This window comes from Castor canadensis, chromosome 1 (assembly GCF_047511655.1).
Source record: "Castor canadensis chromosome 1, mCasCan1.hap1v2, whole genome shotgun sequence".
Taxonomy (NCBI): Eukaryota; Metazoa; Chordata; class Mammalia; order Rodentia; family Castoridae; genus Castor; species Castor canadensis.
In genome coordinates, this window is record NC_133386.1 from 14,974,840 (window position 1) to 15,000,405 (window position 25,566).

General features: G+C 41.5%; 2 protein-coding genes across 8 annotated transcripts in view; one reads left to right on the forward strand and one right to left on the reverse strand.

The window, feature by feature from the left end:
* Positions 1-486: 486 nt before the first annotated feature.
* On the reverse strand, positions 487-13,926 carry Armt1 (acidic residue methyltransferase 1). 4 transcript variants are annotated; one of them, XM_020175994.2, is made up of 5 exons: positions 13,753-13,926; positions 11,456-11,561; positions 7,766-8,010; positions 3,552-3,717; positions 487-2,176 (listed from the first exon to the last, which is right to left on the reverse strand). In XM_020175994.2, exons 1-5 carry the CDS (start codon positions 13,791-13,793, stop codon positions 1,409-1,411), a joined length of 1,326 nt encoding a protein of 441 aa, XP_020031583.1. In that variant the 5' UTR covers positions 13,794-13,926; the 3' UTR covers positions 487-1,408. The 4 variants fall into 4 exon arrangements, with proteins under 4 accessions (XP_020031583.1, XP_073928422.1, XP_020031584.1 ...); XM_074072321.1 differs by having other exon boundaries at positions 13,695-13,843; XM_020175995.2 differs by having other exon boundaries at positions 13,691-13,843.
* A 154-nt stretch (positions 13,927-14,080) lies between these two features.
* Positions 14,081-25,566, forward strand: part of Rmnd1 (required for meiotic nuclear division 1 homolog) — a 33,736-nt gene continuing 22,250 nt past the window's right edge. For 3 of the 4 annotated variants that reach the window (XM_020176008.2, XM_020176009.2, XM_074072320.1), the window contains exons 1-3: positions 14,081-14,307; positions 18,024-18,544; positions 24,851-24,959. In XM_020176008.2, the coding sequence (XP_020031597.1) occupies positions 18,038-18,544; positions 24,851-24,959 (616 nt within the window). In that variant the 5' untranslated portion in view covers positions 14,081-14,307; positions 18,024-18,037. Of the gene's footprint in view, positions 14,308-14,946; positions 15,016-18,023; positions 18,545-24,850; positions 24,960-25,566 lie in introns of all 4 variants that reach the window. The other variant, XM_074072319.1, reaches the window with a different exon arrangement.

Here is a 25,566-nt window from a genome sequence, read left to right on the forward strand (position 1 = left end):
CAACTTCCTCTTTCACAGAGCCACCTTTCTTTCTGCTCTAGCTCGTGTCTTTGTTCTTTTCCTTGCAGGCGGTTGATGGCAAACTACTTTCCCATGTTAATTAACTACAAGGTATACATGGTAAACTAGGGAAAAAACCCACGCTTTGGAGAACGTAATATAGAATAGCTCACACCATGGCTACGAAGCCAATCCAGACACATAACTGTGTTCTAAATGATGTCCAAAGTCTGCAAATAATTCTAATACGCCACGCATCTCATAACTTAATGTTCAAACACAAGCACAAATGGGTAAGCACATGGTAAATTTAAAACATGCAGCTTCGCATAAATATTTTACACAAAATTCTACGTACTTTGCAAGAGCACAGAAGTCACACTATCCCACTGCCACACGAAGCTACATCTAAAACATCCATTGTGAAATGCTTTATCTTCAGATCTCATTTAACTTTTCCCCCGAAGGAAAATAAAACCAGTGAGATTTTTCAGTAGAAGTCATTTTATTATTTCAGTGCAAGAATTTCCAGGTTTATTTTCAATTTCAGTTTCAAAACAAACTGACATGAATTTTTAGTCTTTGTATCTGTGGTGGTGACCAATAAAATGTGTAATATAAAAAAATGAATCACTGCAGGAAGTGTACAAATTCAATGCATAAGAATCTTTCCTACCTAAAGCTGTAAACTAAAAACCTGTTCATCTGAAATACTTATGAGGTAATAAGGATTTCAGCTCATTATGCATATCACAAATAGAATGTAAGAGACGATACATTTCTTCAAATGCATTTGTTTTACTCTGTTGAATTTTGTGCTTTCGAACACCCATTTCCCAGGTCACCAAAATCAAATGTGTGCAGACAAAACAGGTTACTGAAAAGGGATACAGTTCAAGAACACAAATTGTAATTCATGTGTGAGGCCAGTCTTACTTGTGCATTTCAAGTATCACAGTTTTAAGAGACACAGCCTTTACAAAGAGTCACTAAGGTGTACATTTTCACTGAACCTTTATTTCAAGAACCAAAATTAAGTTAAATAAAATTCTATGCTTGCAAGGATATCAAATACCATGCAGTCTACTATCTAAGAATAGAGTCAACTAACTTAAAAAGGAGAATTCATTTTTATTTTCCTATATACTCAATTAACTGTAAGTTCATTAAAACCACTTGAAATTAAGCATTTAACTTGAAACAGTTATCAAAATCCCAACATAAGTAAAAATATCTCTAACTAGCTTAGAACCCTGCACTCCCCCTGTGGCAAGGACACTGTTCCAGGGAACATCATCCAGAGCTGATGCAGCGTGGCCGAGGGCAAGGCTCACACACTGCTTCCTGAGAAGCAGTGGGAGGAAAAGGCTTCTCAGGTCTTTCTACACATCAGCAGCTGCTAAGCCAGTCAAAGTGGACTGTCAAACTGAAATATCCCGTACTTCCCTGTGGTCAGCCAGTTGGGCTCAGAAGCCGTGAGCTGCTCGGCTTGCCCGGGCTGCAGACCAACCTGAACCTCAGCTTTTAATGTTCTGATGCTGCACAGAGGTGCTGGATGGAAGCCTTCCAGAGCCTGATGAAATGGGGTGGTGAACTCCCATTTCCTGTCGCCTGTCAGCTTCCTGTAATTCAAATCACCCTTGAATAAAATTAAACATGACTTCTGTAGTTCCGCATATAAGTCAGGGGCGACCTGAGGCATTGAACAGTACGCGTGAGGCAGAGTCCAGAACACATGATCGTGGTAAGCCCATCTACCCATTTTAACATGGTTTTCCCAGCCAACCCCACACTGGAACATCAACTTATCACCACAGTGTTTTACTTGCTCAATTACCCAACTAAAGTCATGTAGAGTAGTATCAGAAACAAACCATGGGATAGTTTTCCCATGGAAATGAATCTCAGCAGCCAACTTAGAGGACAACAAGAAGTCAGCTAGTACTAAGTCTGTAACGAGTTCAAACCCGGAATTGTCCAGTACAATGTCCATTCTAACTGCAGACGCTTTTGCTCTTGTTTTCCTGTATCTACTCAGCAACGTCCAAAGGTGCTCCAACTCATTCACTACAATGAAAGGCTTTAAGTCTTCTAAAGAACTCACCACATCGGTCTTCTGAGAACTACTTTTCCCACCTGACAGAGACAGGTCACACTTATTTCCCCAGAGTGAAATCTGAAAAAGAAAAGCATGAAACAGTCGTCCTTTTATATAACCAATAAAACTACCACGTAGGAGGGTAGAGGAGAGGTTGCTAAAATATTCATACAACTTATTTCTGTGAAATTCTCAATGATCATTGGCAAATAACATCTCCAAGGCTCACCTTCTGCAACTGAACAATGAGGAAATACTTTCCTCAGAGTTAGAACTAACTGACCTAATACACGTACGTAACTTGGCAAATAACATACCAAAAGCTTGGCATACAGAAGTACTCGATAAATATTAGCCAAAATAGATTTGACTTTTATTTGTGATTTAAAATTAGGAGTATGGTCAGGCACAGAGGCACATGTCCGCAGACTCAGCTACTGGAGAGGAGGACTGCATGAGTTCAATGTCAGCCTGGGCAACACAGCAAGACCTCATCTTGAAAACAATAAAAAACTAAAATTAGGAAAACACCTGCTTCAACCAAGAGCATTATTCTTTTTAAAAAGAAATGAAAGCTTTTCTAAAAAGGCCTAAGGATTGTGCAGTAAGCAAGTGTCTGCGGCACACTGCCGCTTGCTGAGGAAACAAGCCGTGGGGTACATGGTGGCCTGCACCGCTGAGAGAGGCACCTGCTGCTGTCCTGCATGGGGCCCTCACCCGCCCCGAGCTGGCACTCACGGTCTCCTGTGTGACGATCTGACTGTCCATGTCCCCCACCATTACAAGTTCTGTGGCAGCAAGGACTGGCCTGTTGCCCACATCTAGACAAGGGCTTACCACAGCAGGTCCATAAACACTCGTGTAGACGGCCAGAGACCACTGTGACTCCGGAAACCAGATCAGCACCTCCAGGTGTTGGGACACTAAGAGAAGGCAACACTGGTCTCTTCTACATGGGAGCAGGGGAGCGTGGGGTGGCTGGCCAAATGACATGGCAGAAAATGAAGTGGCACTTGCTCTTTTCTTTTTTTTTCCTTTAGTTTCATTTTTGACACAGGGTCTTGCATTTATGCACAGGCCAGTCTGGATTGCAATCCTCCTGATCTCTACCTACCAAGTAGCTGGGATTACAGGCATGAACTACCACACCTGGCTAGTATTCATATTTATATTGTGAAAAAGAACATGATATTTATAGAAAAAGAACATATGTTAAAAAAAATATTCTCTGAAAGAATGCACGAGCTAGGAGTTAAGAGCTGGCATGCTAGTTTTCTCTTTCTTTTTTAATTACAAGTTAAACATAAATGACTGTTCAGTGGGTAAAAAAAAATCAAACAAAAAACTGGTTTTAAAAAGGTTACTAATTATAATACATAAATAATCTCTAAATTAGTAAACTACTAATGTTTACAGAACTGAACATAAGACACTCATATCATCTGATCTTTACCTGTAGAAGTTTAAAAAATTCACTTTTCAGCTGATTTTCGTCTAGGTCTTCAATAGATCTTGTCAACTGTTGCAAGTGAGTACATAAAATACTGATAGATTCCTGTGACTCAAAGAAATTTTTGTCTTTGCATTCTCTAAATACATCAAAGTCATCGATTGGTGGGCTACAGCAGGAGAAAAACATTAGTGAAACACTTAGCAAAGTCCCTCTTTTTTCTAACCACATTTGGGCGGTTGCAGTTCCTTAATGGAAGAGAACAGCACCATGGGTCTCAATAAACAGTGAGTGGTAAAAGACAGTGGGCACAGACAGTGACCAAACTGAACGAAAACAAACCTCACACGTCCTGCAACCCCGCCAAAGGCTCTCACGCAGGTCAACCATTTCCCTGCAGTAGAATCACTTCCCTACAGAGCTGCCAGGGCAAAAGGAGGGAGACTAACAAAATCTGAAGGGAACTGCCCAATGGGACAGGGCTCCTAGCAAATGTGTAAATATTCGAGTACAACACAGTAACCACTAAGACAGTCAAACCCAGATTATGGAAATACAATGAGTACATGAGGTACACCAGACATAATGCCCTTGTAAATTTTATTAGAATGGTAAATTTCAAGCATTTATACACATAAATAAGATTTTTTTGCTCAAATTCCATGTCCAGGCTAATTTTTAGCAAAGGTAGGATTTGTGTGTGGCTGCAACTTTACGAGAACTAAGAGAGAAAATAACCAAGAAGCCTTAAATACTTTATAGAATTGAATAAAAAAGACATTCTCATTATGTAAATGAGCTACTTTCTCCACAGGCTGCCCACGTTAGGGTAAAAACAACGTAAGACTGTGGTGACAGGCCTGGCTGGGATGGCATACCAGCACCTCTACATCCAATGTCGGCCGCCTCCTCCTTTACCCCAAGGATGGTGCCATTGCCAAAGCGTGTTTGGAATTTCCTCCAGAACCCGTGGCACATTATCAAACGTCCTGCCACCACCTATCTTCACAGTTTACTTTGGAAACAGTCAAAAGTCACTCAACAACTTCAGTACAATAAAGTGTGTAATCAAACCAAATTAAAGCATCATCAGTAAAAAGTGAGGAATTACAATAATGAAAATAATTTTTCTTTTTGAGGCTCGTGAAGTGGCTCTGAAAGAAAGTCCAAAGGATTCAAAAGCATCTTTAGCAACAACAGCACTGCTCCAACTATCAGTCACTCGAGGTGACTTAAAAGGACAAAAACCACTTGGATGCACAGGTTCCAATGTGGGAACCAGCAAACCACACCTCACAGGCCCCATCAGGCCACCACCTGTTTTGATGACCCACAAACCACGGATGGTTTGCACGTTTCTGAATGGTTTAAAAACAAAGCAAAAGAACAATACTATTTTGTGCCCATAAATGAGGTTTTACTGGAAGAGTCGTGCTCGCTCATTTACGAATTACCCATGCCTGACTTTGCAACACGGTGGCCGAGCTGAGCGGCTGTGACAGAGACCATATGGCCCACAAAACCTAAACTAGGTGTTATCTGGCCCTCTACAGAAAAAAGTTTGACAACCCATCTTCTTACGTTTTAGTAGCAAACAGTTCATTAGTGTAAAGTCAGACCTCATGTTAAAAATGAGCCTTATTTCTTGTATTTAAGAGAGTGACTCTCAGGTAAATATACATAATTTCTCATTCTAGGTCTGCTATTCTAGAATCTCATCAACACAGTAAGGGAGCTGGACACAAAACTACATAGCATATTGTTTCATTCAAATGAAGTTTAAAAATAGGCAAAACTAACAAAGGTAAGGACAGTGTTCATTCTTGAAGGCGGGGCCAGCAATGACTGGAAGGGCTCCTAAGGAATCAGTAAGCTTGTCTCTGAATCAGGACAGGTACTGAGCAGTCTTTTCTTTTTCTTTTTTTCCTTTCGGCTTTGAACTCAGGGCCTCATGCTTGCTAGGCAGTCGCTCTACCACTTAAGCCAGCCATTTTTTCGGAATGGGTTTTTTTGAGATAGGGTCTCTCAAACTATTTGCCTGAGCTGGCTTTGAACTGGAATCCTCCATTCTCTGCCTCCTGAGTAGCTAGGATTACAGGTGTGAGCCACTGGCATTTAAGAACACTGAGTATGTTCTTAAACACTTAAGGCATGTGTATATGCACTTTACATTTTAATTAAACATTTTAAAATGACTACTTTCTACTTTTCTCTGTACTTTCAGGTTTCAATAGCTTAAGTATATTTACCTAACATATTTAAATTTCACATGTGCCTAAAACTTTTAACCTTAACTTGGACTTGCAAGACTATTCAACTCAAATAAAAACCCAAACAAACATTTCAACAAAGAACACATTAGAAGTATGTCTCAGAGTAAGGAGAAAATTCACTGTGTTTTAGAGCTAATATCCCTCTGAAGTTGCCCCAGCCTGGGTAAGAGTAGCCCCAACAAGAACATGACAAGTGTGACGGTCCACAACTACTCCATGCTGCTGTACTATACTCGTCAGGAAACAGCTCCATCCAGGTCAAAGTAACACCGATCCCCGGACCTCCAATGTCTGCCACAGAGCCACTCTGGGAAGAATTCTCTATCCAGGGCTGACACGTTCTCATTTCTTGAACAGAAAGCTGAATTTTCTCTCTCTCCTTAACAACAAACCATTCCCTGGATCAGTGGAGATCCATCCAATCTCCCTGAGGTGCCTGGGAAAAAACTGGTTGTAAATGTGCAGCTAGGTTCATGATACTCTGCCCTGTATGTTTTTATTTCCTGACCCTAGCTCACCTCCAAAATCTGGCTCAGAAATAGCATTCCTTTTGTCTTTCTAACTTCCAAACCCAACTCCCCTGCCACTCAAGGTACCACCCAGGCTTTCAGGTGTTCAATGCTTCAAGAGCTTTGCCTCTTACAAGATCCATTCCAAAACTGACACCATGACTGAGAATTTAAGCTACTTTTAAAAATCAAACACTTGGAAAAGATAACCTGAAACAGACGCTAATCTGATTTACACAGACAGGCCTCAAATCCTGGATACAACTTATTAGCCCCTGAACCTTGGGCAAGTGACACGCCGATGTGAGTTTCCTCAGTTGTGCAAAGGAAACTGTAACAGTCACACTTCCCAGCTGCACACTAACTGGCAGACAACAATCCCTCACATCTTCTGTTGAGAACCCTCGGTGCGCCAGATCTGTAGTAGTTTGCTTTGTTTTTAGAACAGAAGTTCTAAACATTCCTATTCAGTAAAACAACAAATTGTTATTTTAAAAAATAATTTCTAAAGATTAAGATGGGAAAGCTAATAAACAGGCTCACGGCTATGTATATTTCCCCAAGTTATTTATAATTAGTGTTGGCCTGATCAATTACTTAAAGTCACCCTACATAGCATTTGGGAACAGGTACCAAAGGATTCCTCTTACTCAACAAACCTACATTTTTGTAAGGTGTAAGCTGAAGGATAATTCACATTACTTTGGGGAGTTTTGTGCACAATAAACTAGTTATATATCAAAATTTTCCTAGGAAAAATTAAAGAGAATCAACAATCTATAGAAAGTTATTTGGGGCCCTTGAGTTACAGGTGCGGCTCAGAGCTGCTCCCCCCACGTTTCTTCCGAAGTATACTTTCCTGCTTTCACTTACTCTCAGTAAAACTCTGCAATTACTTTAAAAAAAAAAAAAAGTTATTTGGGAACACATGTGAAACTTTTAGTCTTTTTTTTGTAGTCTACCCACTAAAACACAATAAAACAGGACTGAAGTTTAAGACAGAGTGGGCGACAATGAGTGATTCTCTGTCCTGATTGCTCCTCCTACCAAATCAATTCTGACATATTATTTGTACGAATAAAGTGTACGTTTACTTGGTTGCATCTTGAATTTTTATATACATAATTATTTCAAATTAAAATTTTTTTGCTCAGTAAGTACAATTTCTCTTACTCTGCAAGAGAAGCCTTTGTAAGAATCTTTAATAAATTCATACTGAATGTGCAACTTCTGTCTATTGCAGACAAGTGGAATACAGTAACCAAGAAGCCATCAAATCCTATCATTTGTGGAAATGTTAAACAGCACTGTTAATATTTGATGAACTCAACTGAATTCAAGCTTCCACTTGTTTATTTTCAAACTTATCCTTTTATAATTTCCAAAAAAAGCATAAATTATCGAAACACTTGCTATTTGACAGTTACGTGCTTACCACTGGATAATGGCTTCATGAATTCTGCGATACATGTAGCATTCTACAAACAGCCATGGTGAGTGGAACCAGCTTGGTTTCCCATCACTTTCACTTAGAAGACTCTGCTGATACTCTAGGTACTGATTCCATATGTCAGTATCAATACATTTGTCCACCAAGGGGTTAATTGGTTTATCTGTTTGCAACTCATTCCGTAATTTAGAAAGAAGAGAAATAGCTTTCTTTTCAGCTTCCATGCCTTTCTGTGAAAATACAAAAAAAAGAAAAATGTGTGGGTGTGCACACATGTGTGCAAGTTCCTCTAGGATGACACATTTCTACAGACCTAACTTTAAGAAGGAAAGAAATACACCGTATTTCAAAAGTGCATTTTGTCTTTCGTACACACTTGTAGGCATTTTCAAAGAGAATACAGACCTCCTAGTAACATAATCGTCTCTAATCTACCCTGACTTTGTTGTTAGTTCTGGTCTTTCAGTATCTTCAGGGGGTCTTGCCCACTAGCACAGAGGGAAAGAAACTACTGCCAGGTTTGCAGTGTCTTTCATGCTTCTAAATGTATTTGCTTTTCACCAGTGGCACTACTAGAAAAGGAGCTCTGGCCTTCCTGAGGTTTCTCTTGGCAGCTCTGGGGGGTTTCTATATTCCTGGTACCCTTCTGCCCAGTTCCAGACAGGGTGACAGGCACCCCCACAAACAAGGTGCTATAGTATCAGCTCGAGTAACAGGCCAACTGGAGAAGGTACCAATGTTATGGGATCAGTACCTTAAGTTTTATACCAGCATTATTCCTGTCTCGTTAAAAAAAGAAAAAGAGCCAGACATGGTGGCCTGTGCCTGTAATCTGAGCACTCGGGAGGCTGAGGCAGAAGGACTTCAAGATGAAGTCTAGCCTGGGCTGCATAGCAAGACCTTGTCTCAAAAAAAATATATGATTTAATATTTGCCCAGCTATTTTTGTGAGATCATTTTACCATGCTGGTGTTAAGGTAATTCAGTCCCCATTGTGAAACCCATGTTTCAAAACTGACTCTCGCCAGTCTTCTTTTTTTGCTGTGCTGGGGATGGAACCCAGGGCCCGTGAACACTAGGCAAGCACTCTAGCCCTGAGCTCCATTCCAAGCCCCCAGTGATTTTTTTCCTTTTTCTCAAGTAGAATCTATTTTGCTTCTAGAATGAAGCTTGACAGACTCTGCAGGTTCAGACTGAGAAGAGGTTGTAAAAGGCACAAAGTTTTAGGAGCTGAGGCTGAGTACCAACATAGCTAATTTTAAGAGGAATTCTCCATCCAACAAATCTCTACCCTAAAGTCTTCAACTGTTTATTTAATGATAAATTCCAACTAAGTTTTTTTTTTTTGGTGGTACTGGGATTTGAACTCAGAGCCTCGCACTTGGTAGGCAGGCATTCTAACACTTGAGCCATGTTCCCTGCCCTTTTTTGCTTTAGTTATTTTTTGGATAGGGTCTCAAGGTTTTGCCTAGGGCCAGCCTCAGACCTTGGGCCTCCTAGAATGCCTTCTTTGTGCCACCACACCCAGCTTATTTGTTGAGATGGGGGAGGGGGGGGTCTCACTAATTTTTTCCCAGGCTAGCCTTGAACTGCAATCCTCCTGATCTCTACTCCCAACTAGCTAGAATTAGAGGCTTGAGCCACCACACCAGGCAATAAGCACCCTTTTTTTTTTTTTTTTCAGCGCTGGAGTTTGAACGCAGGGCCTTATGCTTGCTAGGTCAGCACTTACCATTTGAGCCACTGTCTGCCCAAGCACCCTTTTCTTAAAGAGGCAAATATTTTCCAGGTGTGGTGGTACATGCCTGTAATCCCAGCACTCAGGAGGCTGAGTAGGACAATTACAAATTTGAGGGAAGTCTGGGACACCCAGCCAATTCAAGGCATGTCAGGGCTATATAAACAAACTCTGTCTCAAAAACAAACAAAAAGCAAATATGGGCTAAGAACTAATATTTGTGTCAATGTCAGTTTATCATCTTGCTTCAATTCAGTTCATGCATTTACTGAACCCCACGTGTACCAGACACTGTCCTATGGCCAGCAAGAGATGAACAAAGTCTGGCCCGATTCCAAGGGTTCCACATCTGCCCAACCAGGTAGTCTAAGGAAAGGACCTTTGACAATATTATGATGGGAAGGAAAAGATTGTAACACTGCTCATTTGGGAACACGTGTGGCACTGCTGTAGCTGGAGGTTCAGAGAGGTGGAGCAGACAAGGTGCCAGGGGAGTATGGCCAACCGTATCACAGAAGGCTAAAAGTAGAGACAGAAAGGCTACCAAGAGCAGACTTTACTTATGTCACATTTCACTAGGTCTTGTCTTGTGCCCAAGAGAGTGTGAAACAGGGTAGGGCTGGAGGGACAGCAGACCCCTTTTCGTGCTTAGCTATCATGGTCACCCATCAGGGTCATCATGAGCACGATGGCCAAGCAGCAACATAAGACTTGATCAATTACTTCATGTTTAGTCACTACAGTCAAAAAGAAATTGAAATTACAAAGGATTATGGTAATTTGCTTACACATATGACCAAATTTGGCTAAATTATACTTCTGTGGTAAATGTGTGCAACAACCAAGACAAAATTGTGTGATAAACTCTGGACCCACTCATCAACAGAAACGTATCCAAGACAAGCAAGGTGTCAGCAATGAAGAGCAACAGGCAGCCAGGCATGGTCACGCACACCTGTGATCCCAGCACTCGGGAGACTGAGGCAGGAGGATCTCAAGTTCAGGCCAGCCTGGTCTGTATAATGAGAAATGAGACTCTGTCTCAAAAAAGAAAAAAACAAACAAAAAAGACAGTAACAACAGTAGGGGATCCTGCATTACACCAGGCTTGGTTTAGAAAGAAATGCAACATTACATATTCCCATTGCCTGTGTGCTCCCTTGATCCATTTCAATTTGGTCAACAAAAGATCACTATTTTTCTGTATCTTTGCTGTCAACACATTCAAGAAAACATATTGGTGTATGCATTGTCTTTTACAATCTATTTCATAATCCAAACATTACTACTGGGACTGGAGAAGGGAAGGGGATAGGCAGTGTGGCTCAAGTTTTAAGTGGTAGAGCACCTGCCTGCAAGCACAAGTCCTTGAGTTCAATCCCCAAGCTGCAAAAAAAAAAAAAAGGCCCTATCTCCAATAAGACAGATATGTAGGATTTTCCTCAACCATTAATTCATTAATTAAATGGACAAATTAATTAAAGTCTTATTCTGCTGAGTAACGATGAATCTTCCATATTTAATCACATTTGTCAATCAATCATAATTCCTATTGCCCTTCACCTTGAGTTGTGCGTAGCAGTCTGAGCTTCTGGGACATAAGACCTCAAATTAGTAACAGAAATGTTGTACACAGGTACGTCAGAAACTAAAGCTTTTTTGAGAAAGTCAACAAAGTAGTTGCCTGTACATTAGAAAATATGATGTGTCTCTAAATAACTGACGGACTAAGTTGGTAGAACATGGCTCTCTTCTAAACTGGAGCTGGCTGTCTACATTGCCGATCTCATGACTATACTGTATTTCAACCTGTCACCGGAAAGTCACACAAATATTTGGCCCATGTACTCATTCTTACAAGAGTGTTGAAGCCTTCAGTAATTCCTATTACTCTCCTGAAGAATTAACAAAAAATGAAAACACAATTCAATTCTTACCTCTCCATGTTTCTCAAAAAATTCATTTTTATGACGATGCAATGTATCAATTGCCTTAGTTAAGATCTGTGGTGCTCTGTCTTTCATTGTAAGATATGCAAATGATCTAGAAAAGAGTGGTATACAATACATTACTTAGAAGCTTTAACACCAGAAGACTGGCCACTTTTAGTTTCTGGAACACTTCAAGTTAAATTAAAAGTCCTTTTCATGTAACTATTAAAAGGCAAGCTAGTCTGTCCATGACAGTGACATAAGAAATTCTGAAAGCAAGGCAGTCTTGGTGCCTCCAGTTCCAAGCTCTCTCTGGAGTCTTCATCATTCTCACCTTCCCCATTCCACTTCTTTGCTTTTCCTGAACCAGAAACTAGTTTAACAATGTGCTAGGCTAAAAAAGGATTTGCCTCCAAATCACACAGGCTCTCCTACTTTCTACGGGACTTCATCTGCTGCAAAGATGCAGGAGGCAATGAACGTAAAACTGTACCCAAGACTCCAATGTGCTTAAAGAATATTAAAGAACTAAAAGCATGAGTCTGTTTCTCTATTCTTAGACTACACCCTCAGTCAAGTTTAATTCTTTTCAAAGGTTTGCTTTACTGTGTTTGCCACCTGCACAAAGGACTCCTTTCATCCTATTTTGACCCTAAACAAACTAAGGTAAGCTACTTCTCACTCTCCCAGCCAGAAGTTATCAGAGAATGAAGAAAGCTGGAGATGAGAAAAACTTATGCTCACATTTAAAAACTTAAAGACGTTCTTGATTTCAGGCATATAAAAAGCAAGATTTACAGATTATAATTTTATATAACTCAATTTTTTAGGAAATACATGTGATTTCATTATAAAAAGTGGAATTATTAGATGAAATTCTGTGCAGTTTTCTTTTTAAACTGAGATACAAACTTTTTAAACATAGAGTAGAGCTTAGCTGATCACCCAAAGTAAAACCACAAAAATTCACAAGGTAAATTTTGAAAACAATGTCTCAGCCCAAATCATTACATTTCTGAAAACTCAAACATCTTATTCGAAATTTTAAATTATTGGACTGTATCTGGTTTTTTCTTCAAAAGGCTTCCAAGAATAACTATAAAACTTTTAAGAAAAAAAACTGCAAAAACACATTTGAGCTCAGTGGTGCTTTGAGAATGTTGAAACCGTGATTAGGTTTTAACCTGTACAGTAGCTACTGGATTAAAATTTTGTATTTTAAAAACCACTACTACTTTGAAAGGAAGGGAAGAATATTAACTTAAACCGATTGGCACATGACTAGTTTATTTTTCTGGTGGTACTGGGACTTGAACCCAGGGCCTTGTACTTGCCAGGCAGGCGCTCTACTACCTGAGCCACTCCCCCAGCCTGACTGTTCTAAGGCAGCAGGTGCAGAAAGAAGCAGCGGTTCTTTGAGACTTTCACTGGGAAGTACTATTTTTCTAAAATCTACCTTTCCTCAAACAGAGTTCTGCCCAGGTCGGGTAAAGGCCCTGGCAGGGGTCAGGGCCAGTGCGAGGCCAGGGGCTCCTCTCTAGCTCTGAAGGCCGAGGGGGTGGCAGCGTCGGCCCTTCCCGCCCAGGGAGGGTCACTTTCTTGGGCGGGTTTTCTGCGGCATTGTCAGGTGGGGGTCCACTTCAGATACGAACGGGGCCATTCAGTTTGTGCAAAGGGATATGCGATTTTTACTGTCGCAAAACTTTGCCTAAAAGGCCAAAAACCACTGTTTGTTCCCCCGCCCCCAGATCGCACCCCATCCATTTTCTCTAGTCCAGGCGCGGTCAACCTGCCCAAACACATTTCCAATGGAAAACTCCGGAAATCAACGATTCTTGAGCTCTAAATGACGCTGATTACAGTATCACTGTTCTGTTTTCTTACTGGTTACTTTTGTTACTCCACCACCGGGCCTGACATAGATCGAACTTGACCACGGCCAAGTCACTGTAAGGGCAGACGTCCACTGGGGTCTCGCAACTCCGACATTTTTTAATTTCTGAGATCACGCATCGATTTGATCAGCAACGTGAACAGCTTCCAATTTTCAGCCACCCACAGGTGCATTTATTACAGTCAGTGGCCGCAGGGAAGCTGACGAGCAGCCTCCCTTCCTCCCCGGGCCCCGCCGTCGCCTCCACGCGAGTTCGCGACACCCGACGAGGCGCCCTCGGGACGCGGAGCCCCACCGCGGGACTTGAACTCGCAACCTCAGGGCAGCGGGCGCCCTCCGCTCGTTACCTACAGCTTCCCAGCCAGGCCTGGCTTTCCGTAAAAGTGGGCAGGAGAAAAGTGAGACGAACCCCACGTCCTGTGCCGAGAGAAACGCCGGCGGCTCCGCCATCACGTCCCGGGAAAACGCTCGGATCTCAACGGTCGCAGCTGCAGCGGCGATGCCGCCGCGAAGGAACTGAGAAACGGAGTGCTGTGGCTTTAAAAATAAAAAAGTGCTTTTGAATGAACAAACTTTATTTGGTACCCAGACAAACGGCAAACAACGGCTGGGTCAGGGACGCAGAGACCTTCCGGGGACGAGGGCGGGGACAGCGGACGACGACGAGAGGAGCGGAATAAGGAAGCGGGCGGAAGGCGGAAGGCAGGCGAAAGGCGGAAGGCAGGCGAAGACCGGAGGCCCGGGGGCCTGGGGAGCGGAAGGAGGCGTGGTTTTGGTCACGTGACTACGCGATCACGTGGCCGGGCGCTCCGCTGGACCTGGAGTTCAGTGCGCTTGCGCAGTATCGGGCTGCGGAGAGGACTGCCCGTGGCGCCTGCAGTTCGCCGCCGCCGCCCCTGTCATCTTCGGTCCTGCAGCGGAAGCTGGCACCCTTGGCGCTTCCTTGTTCTGTTCCCGCGGAGAGGTTAGTGCACTGCCTGTCCGTTGCGCAGAGGCCTCTGCGTTGGCTCGGGTCGCAGGTGTCATCGGTACCGTTGTGACCCTCTGCCTCTTCCAGTGAGCTTTGATTCACTTCTCCGGGAGTCTAAAGCACTCAGTGAGCAAACACGTATTGACCCCTGCTTTGAGCCACAGCATAGTGGTAGCTGCACAGACGAATAAAATCACTTTGAACTTCAGGAATTGGGAGGTCTGCTCCCAAAGGTTAACGCCACTGACCCCTTGAATCGTAATCTAGCCGGAACTGTTTTTTTTTTTGTTTTTTTTTTTTTTTTGGCGGCACTGAGGTTTGAACTCAGAACTTCACAGTCGCTAGGCAGGTGCTCTACCACTTGAGCCACTCGCGGGGTGGAACCGTTTTCTTAATTGATTTTCTTGTTCTCAAAAAGTAGAAGTGTGCCCAAGAACTGAGTAGCTTCCTTGTATTTCATTTTAAAAATTCACTTGATGACTCTCCCCTAGGCATTACTGTCTTAGGAGATACAGCATAACACAAAAATCTGTTTTATAGAGAGAGAAATCCTTCCTTTTCTATTCCTTTCCTTTAGCGTTGTCTCTAATGTAAGTTATACTGACTTGCTGTCATTATTGTTTGCCACCCCAGTGGAAGCTTCAGAAGGAATTTTTGCCTGTTTACCGCTGTGTTAGCAGCTAGCACGATGTCTGGCACATGGTAAGGACTCAGTTTGTTTATTGTGTGAATTAATAAATACTACAAGATTTGCAGGTGATGTTAGATGTGATGAAAAATGGAGAATGGGTGTTGGTGTGGTTATTAAATGAAGTGGTTGAGGAAGACTGTGGGAAGAATAGTTACGTGGGGAGATTTCAGAAGCTCAGTTTTGAGCATTTTGAGTGCTTAGCAGAGAGACTTAGACATAAATGTGTGCTGCTTACCAGATGAAATAGTTGGGAAGAAAAGTGGCCTGGAGACTGAGCCCTGGTTCATTCCATTCCTGAGGGGAATGGAAAATCAGCAAAAAAGAAAAAAGTTACAACCAATTAAGGAGGAAAACAGCCCGCTGTAGTCTGGACGCCAAGTGAAAAGGTGCTTCAAGGAGGATGGAGTGATCACCAGTATCAAATGTTGCTTGATGAGTCAGGTAAAATGAAGACCTGGACAAGAGCAAAGGATTTAGAAGTGTGAAGTTCACTGTTGACCTTGACCAGTGGGTTTGAGTGAAGTTGTACAGGTGAAAGCCCAAGTGGGCTAGGTTTGAAAGAAATCAGAGGAGAGGCAGTGGAGCGGTGTGTAAAACTACTTTTGGAGGAATTTCACAGGAAACAAGCTCAGAGAAGTGATGTAGTACACAAGAAGGGAAATGGGATCACAGGAGAGTTGTCTTCTCAAGGTGAGAGAAATTATAGCATACATAATACTAATAGAAATATTCTGGTAAAGAAGGAAATAATGACATGAAAGAGAAGAGGAAAGCAGGAAGGGATGAGAGTCAGCGAAAGGTGGAAGACTTGACTTGTAGCAGAAGAGAAGGCAAAGTATATGGGCACAGAAGCAGTAGGTAGGCAGGTTGATGGTGGTAGAGGGTTCGTCTCATGGAACTCCTCATCTGAGTGTTCCTGTTTTATCAATGAAAGAGGAAGCAAAGTCATTGAGAGTGAGAAAGGAACAGGAGACTTATAGGTTTGAGGGAGATAGAAAATTGTTGAACTCCATGAAATGCCCATCTGAAAAGAGCGGCCCTGATTGGAGAATGAGACAGGACAGCTTGGTTGGTTGGTTGGGTGTCTCTGGCCACATACAAGAGTATGGGTACACATTAGGTGAGTTATATTTAATTAGAGTTGAAGTTTTGTCACCTGGGTGTGGAAGAGGGAAGATGAAGGGGTTGAAAGTGAATGGTATAGATTATGATGATAGACTATGGAACATGAGCTGGGTGTGGAGGAGATGAGAGAATGAAAAAGTGGTTAGATCATTGACTTGTAGGTCTTTTGGGTAGAAGAATTTGGCACTGGTTAATAGGAATGAGCTGGAAAAATACGTAGTGTTTGGAGAGTGGAATGTGATGGGAAATTGGGAATGTAAGTTGCACTCTGATCAATGTAAGACCTAGAGAGCGCTAATAGAAATACACACGTGCCACAAATCAGCCTTTCTGAAGAAGCTGCGTTGATAAAAATAAACAGGCGATATGATTTTATTGTATTTTATTTAGTCCCTTCTTAAAGGAGGTAATATGGTGGAATGAGTGGTAAGAATGTAGTCTTTGAAATAGAGAAAGCCTGTGTTTTGATTAAATCTCTGCAGCTTGCTACCATGTGCAGTTAGCCTCTCTCAACCTTACTTTTCCCATCCTTAAAATGCCTCAGTGGGTTATTGTGGGGTAAAATAGGGCACTTGGTATGTAGAAAGTAATGTCTTGGTCTCTCTCAGTCCCTCCTTCACATCCTTAACAAAGACATGTTTCTGAAACACATCTGACATGTGAGTTTCACATCTAAAAGCTCTGGTTTTCCTCCACCTGTTCAAACTCTAGGCTCACTTAGTGGGTCCTTTTGGGATCTGGCCACTGATCCTTTTCCATCCCTATCTCTGCAACTCACTCCTCCCTCCCCTGAAGTTGTACCCTGTTTGTCAGATAAATAAAACAGTGTACCTGCTGGACTGTTTGATTTGCTGATTCTTCTGCCCTTTCAAGATCCAATTCAAAGGTCACCTCTGTGAATGTACCACACACACTAATCACTTTAATTGCGCCCCTCTCGGGACCCCATAGGATTGTACATCATGTATTCTGTGTCTGTGACTGGATTGTGAGTTCTGAAGTCCCCAATTATATCTCTAGTACCTAATGGATTCTTTTAAAGAATCGTTTTAATCAACTGTACAGGCTTACTTATGAAGAAAAAATTATACTAGAAATGTGGGGGGATTACTTACACATTCTGCCTCCTTTGGACTCTGTGTGTGTGTGTCTGTGTGTCTGTGTGTCTATCTGACATGCCTGACCATGCCAAAACACCTTCCCTTTCATGAAGAAGGCACTTAAATCCCTCTGGAGCCTCTCCCATCTCTTCACATAGAAGTGGGTGAGTTCCTGGAATTTCCTCAGCATCTTGTACCCTAGCTCAGTGTCAGGGCCTGTCCCCCAGATGCACAGTAGAAATTCTCTCTCCTCCAGGAGGGCCTAGAACTGTGATGACAAGGACCCCTGTCCTTTCTTAGTTGAAACCCTTGCCTCAGCCAATTGCTTATCTCTTTGTAGAGGTTGAATAAAGGAATTTGCAAGCCCAAATTTTCTGAATAGTTGATATGCCAATGAAGTAAATGAAGAGGTCCTATTACTTTTTCCTTTAAGATCCTTGTGACAATAGCTTTATAACCTTATAATCTTCCAAAAAGAATGTCCAATGCTGACTAAATAAAAATTGGTGGAAACACCTGTGTGTATAAGCATGCACTCATGCTTCTTTTCTTTTTTGCAGTGCTGGGGATTGAACTCAGGGCCTTGTGTATGCTAAGCAAGTGCTGTACCACTGAGCCATAGCCACAGCCCTGTGTTTATTTTTTTAACCTTGTTCTTTTATTGGAATTAAGTTAAGATGTTTGTGTTTCACAAATTTTTTAAGCAAAAATATGCCTGTTTCCCTGGGAAATATATGTGTAGTTAAAACATTTGGAAAAAAACAAACTTGAATTTTGAATTCTTTTTCTTGTAGATTGGGATGTGGTAATGCCAGCCAGACTTCTGAGAGCCCTGTCCGGATCACACAGTGTATTATCAAAATCACATCTGTGCAGAAGACTTGTTCATCTGACATTAAAACCACTTAAGGAATTTGAAAATACCACATGCAGCAGCACCCTGGCAATCCATCAGACCTTGGATTCATTCTTTCCCGTTACAGCAGGTGGTGGATTGAATAAGCCTCAGATCCTGGAAATGAACCAGGTAGTATCAGCTGCAAACAAACTCTCTCCAATAGCTGCTGTGCATTGCTGGGATGAAAAAGCACACCTTCCAACCATGAACTTGCTTGGCATTCAGAGGAATGTGATCCACAATCCAAATCTCTTGGATTCTAAGTGGTTTATAAAAATATTACAGAGGCATTACTCATCTATCTCAACTGAAACATTTATTCCAAAACAAGACTTTCCGCAGATCAAGAGACCACTGAAAGCATCCAGGACCAGGCAGCCATCCAGAACCAACCTTCCGATTCTGTCCGTGAATGAGGTAAAATTCATGTGGCACTTGTGTTTTGCCATCATTGCTTACTATAAATTAGTTTGCATGTCCACAGCCTTGCCACTAACATAAGGGAACTAGCTACCAGCTGAGGATTCTTTTCAAGATCTTTGAAACCTAACATATAGGAAGGGACTGACAATCTTAATTGTAAAGACTGAGTTGCACATAAAAAGACAAAATAATAGACAATTAAAAGATAAGCAGAGTTTATGAAAGCAGTAGTTACTGGGCCTAAGAAAATTTTGGAAGAGTGTTAAATCCTGTCTGGGACTAGAGCTGTTAAAAAAAAAAAAAAGAGTGTATTTTTTAATCGAGAAATTCTTCATTAAATCTAAAACTAGACAGATAATTATTTATCATCCCACAAGTGATGCACGTGGGGTGATGAAATGACACAGCAAGGTAGAATCATAAAACCCCGCTTTAAGGAAGTGTTTTTTAGTCACTGTTAAGAAGTTAGGGGATTTTTTCAGCTACAATTTCCATTTCTTCTCTAAATGATAAACAATTTAAGGTCAGATCAAGACCTTTTGTTAGCCTTTGTATCTTGCGTATTACCTTGAACTGTGCTTGTACATAATAAGTGTGCAGTAAACTGGAAAGGATGGAAAAAAGACCAGTGATCTTTACAGTCAACATTCACCAACATTGAAAAGAGGATTGTAGAGCTGTGGCACAAACCTGTAGCCCAGCTACAAGGAGGCTGAGGTAGCAGAATCACTTGGGAAATTTGAGGTCAGTATGGACAACCTAAAAAGACTGTTTCAACAAAGCAAAACTATGGGAACATAAATATTTTAAACTGAATTAGGTCTTCTGAATCTAGCAGAACACAGGTTAAGATGATGGTCTTCAAATCTTGATTCTAAATAGACATTGTCTGGGTGTTTTGTTTTGTTGTGCTGTGCTCTGGTTTCAAAAAGGTACACTCCTTCAAGAGCAGTCCTCAGATTATGGAGTAGGCCATGAATGGTTCTTATTTCAGGATCCTCATTTGGTTTCACCTCTTGTGAGGTTTCTGTACCCCCAGAATGTAAAGGATGGGAGTGCTTGCAGAAGCCACTCTCGTGTCTGCCTTCTCCTGATGTAGTCTGGGAAATTCATATTCAAATCCCTGTGGTGACAGTAATGGGGATCATGTCAAATCCAGAAGGAGACTTTTTCCTGTCATTACTTCTGACAGCACCATGCATCTGGTTTCTTGTGAAGAAGTGGATATGGTGAATGAAATCCCCTCTTTGTATAGTTAGTGGTTATGAACAATCAAAGATACTTTGTTCTTTGGGCTGCCCTTAGACTTAGAAGCGGTTTCCTGAATTCCACTTTTATTTTTCTTCAGGGTTTGAAGATTTTCAAAATTCAACACAGTTTCAAATGAGGTGATAAAAGTATTCAAATTGAAGACAGAGTGAACTTGTAGCCACAGAGAAGTAAATGTTATCAGGAAGCTCCTATGAATAATCTAATTGAACATTTAGCTCTGAGAAGCCCATCAATTAAGAAAAGAGAGAATGTTGGGTTGTTCATTTTGTCTTATCTGAGATGAGGTTGAGGATTGGAGGAGGCCATACAAATGTCTTAAGAGAAATAACTTTTCCAGTGTTAGAGTTGAGAAGTCATTTATTTCAGTTTTAGTTTTGCAAAAACAGAAGCACCAAGTTGTCTTTCTAAATGCATAGAAAAATAATAGAAAACCTTCATATCTCTAAAGTGACTTGAGGTAATACAATTGTAGAACATTATTCTCCATGGATTTTATCTTTCATAGTAAAAGCTGTCTTGAGGTGTGCCTAAGTAACTTATCCCCAGGACTCAACTGACTTTTATCTGCCCCACATTGAGGACCACTCCACTTTCATAAGGGTGTCATAGAGCTGATGACTCTTTTGTTACAGGGTGACTCTTTCCACCACTTTTGACCAGACAGGAGAAGGCCTTGGGTATGAGAAAGCACGCATCTCCTCTCGTTCTGTGCTTCCTCCAGAGCATCGGCTGAGTGCAGCTTCAGTAACCCTCCACACTGAAATTAAGTCTTTACTTAGTTGCACTTGCCTTGATCGTACCTTACTGAGATATTCAGCCCACATCCTGCTGGCTTATCATTTAGAGAGCGATGTCTTGTCCGTAAGGAGCAGAATGCTAGAGGATGAGACCATCCAGTCTGCATAATAAGAAGACTGGCAAATGGGGGACAGTAGAATGTTGACACTAAAGCGTGATGCTAAATTAACCAGTGGAGTCTTCATCACTTTTTTAAAAAAAGAAGATAAAATAGAAAATGCCAAAATGTATCCCATGATAAAGATAAATACTGGCTTGTGAAACTTTGTGGCAGTTATTGGTGTGTGCCTACCTATGTGTATGTATGGCTTATATAAAATGATTTCTCATCACAGGTGGTAATAACAAAGGTTTAGAAGCATTGTGGTATGTACCTGCATTTTATAATTTTCATTGACAGTCAGTACATAACAGGAAAAAGTGTATTTTCCCTTAGCAAGTACAATCTATTTCCATCACAGGACTCTGACACAAAGACTTCAGGGGTTTCCCCCATCAGTGAATTCTCAAATTGTCTGAACACTAACAGGGTATCCTACAATTAATTTCAACTTTGACACCAGCCAGTTTGTGCAGATTGTATCCAGTCCCACAGACTGCCCTCCACTTCAGACACCAGTCTCAAATTGCAGGTTAATACCTACTTCCATCCAACCGGCTATAAATCAGAGGCTCCCACAGACCCCTCCTCAGGTTGGCTAGTTTGCTAGAATTGCCCACTGAACTCTGGGAAACATTTCACTTAAGTTTGCTTGCTTATTATCATGAAGGACACATACAGACAGCCTGAGAGGTACACAGGTTGAAGTCCAGAAGCGCTGGGAGCATACCAGCCTCTGTTCTTAGGGAGCCTGAGTATGCCACCTTGCTGGCCTGGGAATGTCTTCACTGATATCCCCTCGTGTAGGTGTTTCATGGAGGTTTCATGACACAGGCATGATTAGTTATTGACTTACTGTTGGGCCCCTCCTCCTGCCCCTGAAGTGGTGGGGTGGGGCTGATAATTCCAACCTTCTAATAAGGTTTGTGTTTCTGGCAGCCAGCCCCCAGCCTAAAGCCATATAGGAACCTATCAGGAGTCACCTCATTAGAACAAAAGTATTCTTGTCACTCAAGAAATTTCAGGGAATTTAGCAGCTGTGTGCCAGCAACCCAGAGGCAAAGACCAAATAGTACAGCCAAAGATGCACCTGTTACTCCATATCACTTAGGAGGTTGCAAGGCTACAAGAGCTCTGTGCCAGGAGCCAATGATGAAGACCGAATATAAATTCCTTACTATCTCCCTATCACAGTTAAGTAGAAGCAGTACACTAATTGCCTTCAGTTATAGTACATGACCAGTGTGTTTTTCTCAGAGCGGCTGATGCTATCAAACCAAGAAGCATGTATAGATACCTAGCCCCATCTGCTGGAATATGTCTTCTGTGCTCTTTAAAACACATACTGAAATACAGTGAATTTTTTTTTTTTTTAGAGTGGAAATTATTAAATTTGAGTTCTAAATCCAATTACTATTTTAGGTTGGTTTGGCACATCTATTTAAGAACAAGTTGCCGACCCCTGCCTAAAACCCTGAGATTGGCTTTACATATGTACATGTAACTAGTACTTAGGAAACAAGGAGTCACTGTAAAAAGTCAAAAAAAGACATGTACGAAAATGAAATTTCACCAGGTAGTGGCACCTTTAACTAATAAGGAAAATGCAAAGACAAAACACTCTATCCTTCTCTTTCCCTTTACCAAACTGGCTTAAGTCAAAACTTGACATTTAAAAGCAAAGGGTATAAAACCAAGATGTCAAAAAAAGTCAAATTTTAAAATTCGTGAAGTATCATAGAAGAAGCCCAAAACCTACAGTAATGTGGGTAAGCCATGTTAAGCATGTGACATGGAAAGAACTTGGAGCCAAACTAATAACATGTGGGAAAAAAGCAAAGATAACAATCTGCAGAAAACCTATGACGAGACTTAGAATGGCTGAGTGAAAACAGATTATATTTAAGGATTTATTTGTAAGCTCTTTGGGGCTCTGGATATATTTTTGCATAAAAAGTAGTGATTGAATGATTTGCCATGCCCCATCTGCTGACGGACCAAAATAGTAAGAATTTTAGCACAGCGGGGCTGGGCCAATAATATAGAGGAAACAAGCGTGAGACCCGGTGTCCCTTGTGTGACCCCAGTCCTTGATGGCCAGTTCTTCCTCTTGGTCAAAAGATGGTGGAAATTTGGATTTTGTGTGAAATCTCTCGATTTATTGTTGACAGCTCACCACTCCCGATTCTAGAGAAGCCGATCGATCGCCTCTGCCATGCTCAATGTAGTTACGGGACGTCCTATACTGGTTTTTCTTTTTTTTGTGGTGCTGGGGTTTGAACTCAGGGCTTCACGCTTGCTAGGCGGGTGCTCTACCACTTAAAACACTCCTCCAGTCCCCTCTACTGGTTTTTGACCTTTTTATCTCCTGTCTTTTTGTGCCTCTGCTCTTCTACTCCAGCCCAGACTGAGCCCATCAGTGTTCATGAAGTCATTCTGATACCCACCCTATTCACTGATTTTGCAGTTCCTCAGGCCTCGCTGAGTGGAGCCTATCTGCTGTGGACAGGCATTCCTAAGACATCCTTTCTTTCAGCTGGCTTAGACTCTGCTCCCATGTCAGTTCTTTGTAACTCCATGGAGCCATGCAGGTCTAAACCACGTCAATAACTTCCTCTTCTTTGGCTCTCTTAATCCATCTTTCACAAGTAACTGTGGGAACTAGCTGATCAGCTTATCTACAAAAGGAGGGCACTATGTCAATTTATCCCTACATTCCCCACTAATTCCAGCTTGTCCGACTTGATCTCTTCTGGGTGAATTGCCTATACTTATAGTAGGTATTTTATTGGTTTAGATCTTTCAGTTTGTGTGGATCCTGAAGTCCTGCATTTTTTCTTCTACTTTTTAACCACACACAGAGAATGTGTAACAGATGGAGGAAAAAGCAAAACCGGGTCAGACTGTTTCTTCAGAAAGGACAGGAGTTAGGTAGCAGGAGTGGAAAGAAGAAAGGAATTCCTACGCCATTTCTCCAGAATTCCCTCCTGGGAATTCCACAGAGTGGGGAGGCTTTAGAAGCTGGGATGAGGAAGTCCTAAGAATAAATGCTGATTTAAGAATAAATGACTCATAAGCTGCTTTTGACCAACTATATGCTAGCAAGTGTTGACCAATCCTGAGCAGTTCCTGTTTATCAGCTCATCTAAACTCTTTATAGCAACCTTATAAAGTAGGCATTGTTACTCTAATTTTCTTTAATTTCCTGGTTAAATTTCTGTATCTGAAATCTTAACTCTTATGCTGATAGCTTTCAAACTTTTTTGACATCTCTAGTGAGAAATAAAATATTTTGCATACATAATGACCCAGCATGCATACATAGACAGAAAACTTCACATTCGCTCTTATCATGAGTAATGCAGTGCATTTCCTATTTATTTATTTTTTTATTTACTTTGCTGCACTGGGATCAAACCTAGGACCGTGGACATGCTAGGCAAGCCCTCAACCACTGAGCTACACCCCCAGTCTTATTTTGTTTAATTTTTAAAAAGCTGGTTTGCACCAACTAAACTGATGTCAGCGCTCACTAAAGGACTGTAACCTACAGTTTAAACTAGCTTTGCATATTGTTTATGGCATGTATATTGCGTAGGCACGCAATACAGATACATGTACATACAGACAAGACTCCTGGCAAATTCCCAACTACACCAGAGCACATTCTCAGATTTGCAAGCTTTTGTGTTTACTGTTAACCAAAGTAAAAATGCTGTAATTCTTTGATGGTTTTAAGGACTCTCTGCCAGTACAGGCTAGTGAAAATTTTTAAATGACCCCAAATACGTTGCTGTGAAAGAGCCATGGAAGCTCAGGGCTAGAAAGGCTTTACACGTCATTTCATCTGGGCCACCAGATGGCGTGTTGCTTCTCTTTCCAGGATAACCCAACTATCATCTTTTTGGCAAGTAGAAACAAGTTCTTTAATAGCTTGGGCTGAAACTCTTGTCTGTGTAACTTCTCTGTCTTTGGCCTCATCACATCCCTGGAGTACACCTTTAAGATGTTTGAAGAGAACTCTTGCGTGCTGGCTTTGCTGAACAGAGTCCCCTAAGGGGACACAGCAGCCATCACAAGTGCTTGCTTGATCCTCTTGGTAACCGGTTTTGTGCTCATTCCCAAAACAGAACCTGATGCACTGCACAGCATTTGCAACAGCAGATGAGTATCATCTGGGAAATCTGTCTCAAGATCTGACCTCCCAGGGATATGTGGAAGTAACAAGCTTGCCCAGAGGTACTTCTGCTTGAACCTGGGTCCAAGTATATTAAAATGTAGTAGAAAATAACTCTCCTGTGATAATGTCTTAAGTATGCATTTGTTTGCATTTCATTTGGTATTGAAAGGATTGTATCATACAGGTGATGGCAAAAATTGTTATACAAATGATATTTGCATATATGTATAATATATGTTTATAGAGAATTTAGTTCTCAGATTAAAATCAGTGATTTATTAATCTTTATTTTTAGGATCACTTTCTTGGGAAGGTCAAAAGCTATGTGTGCTAGCTTTCTGTTGCTGTAACAAATATCTGAGATAAATCAACTTAAAAAGAGGAAAGGACCAGGTACCAGTGACTCACACCTATAATTCTAGCTACTTGGCAGGCTGAGTGAGGGAGGATCACAGTTCAAGGTTAGCCCAGGCAAATAGTTCTCAAGACCCCATCTCCGAAAAATAACTAGAGCAAAATGGACTGGCGATACGGTTTAAGCAGTAGAGCTCCTGTTTTGCAAGCATGAAGCCCTAAGTTCCAAAAAAAGAAAAGTTTATTTTGGCTCACAGTTTTGGAGATTTCGGTGTATAATCACTTGACCGTTGCTTTGAGGTCTGTGGGAGG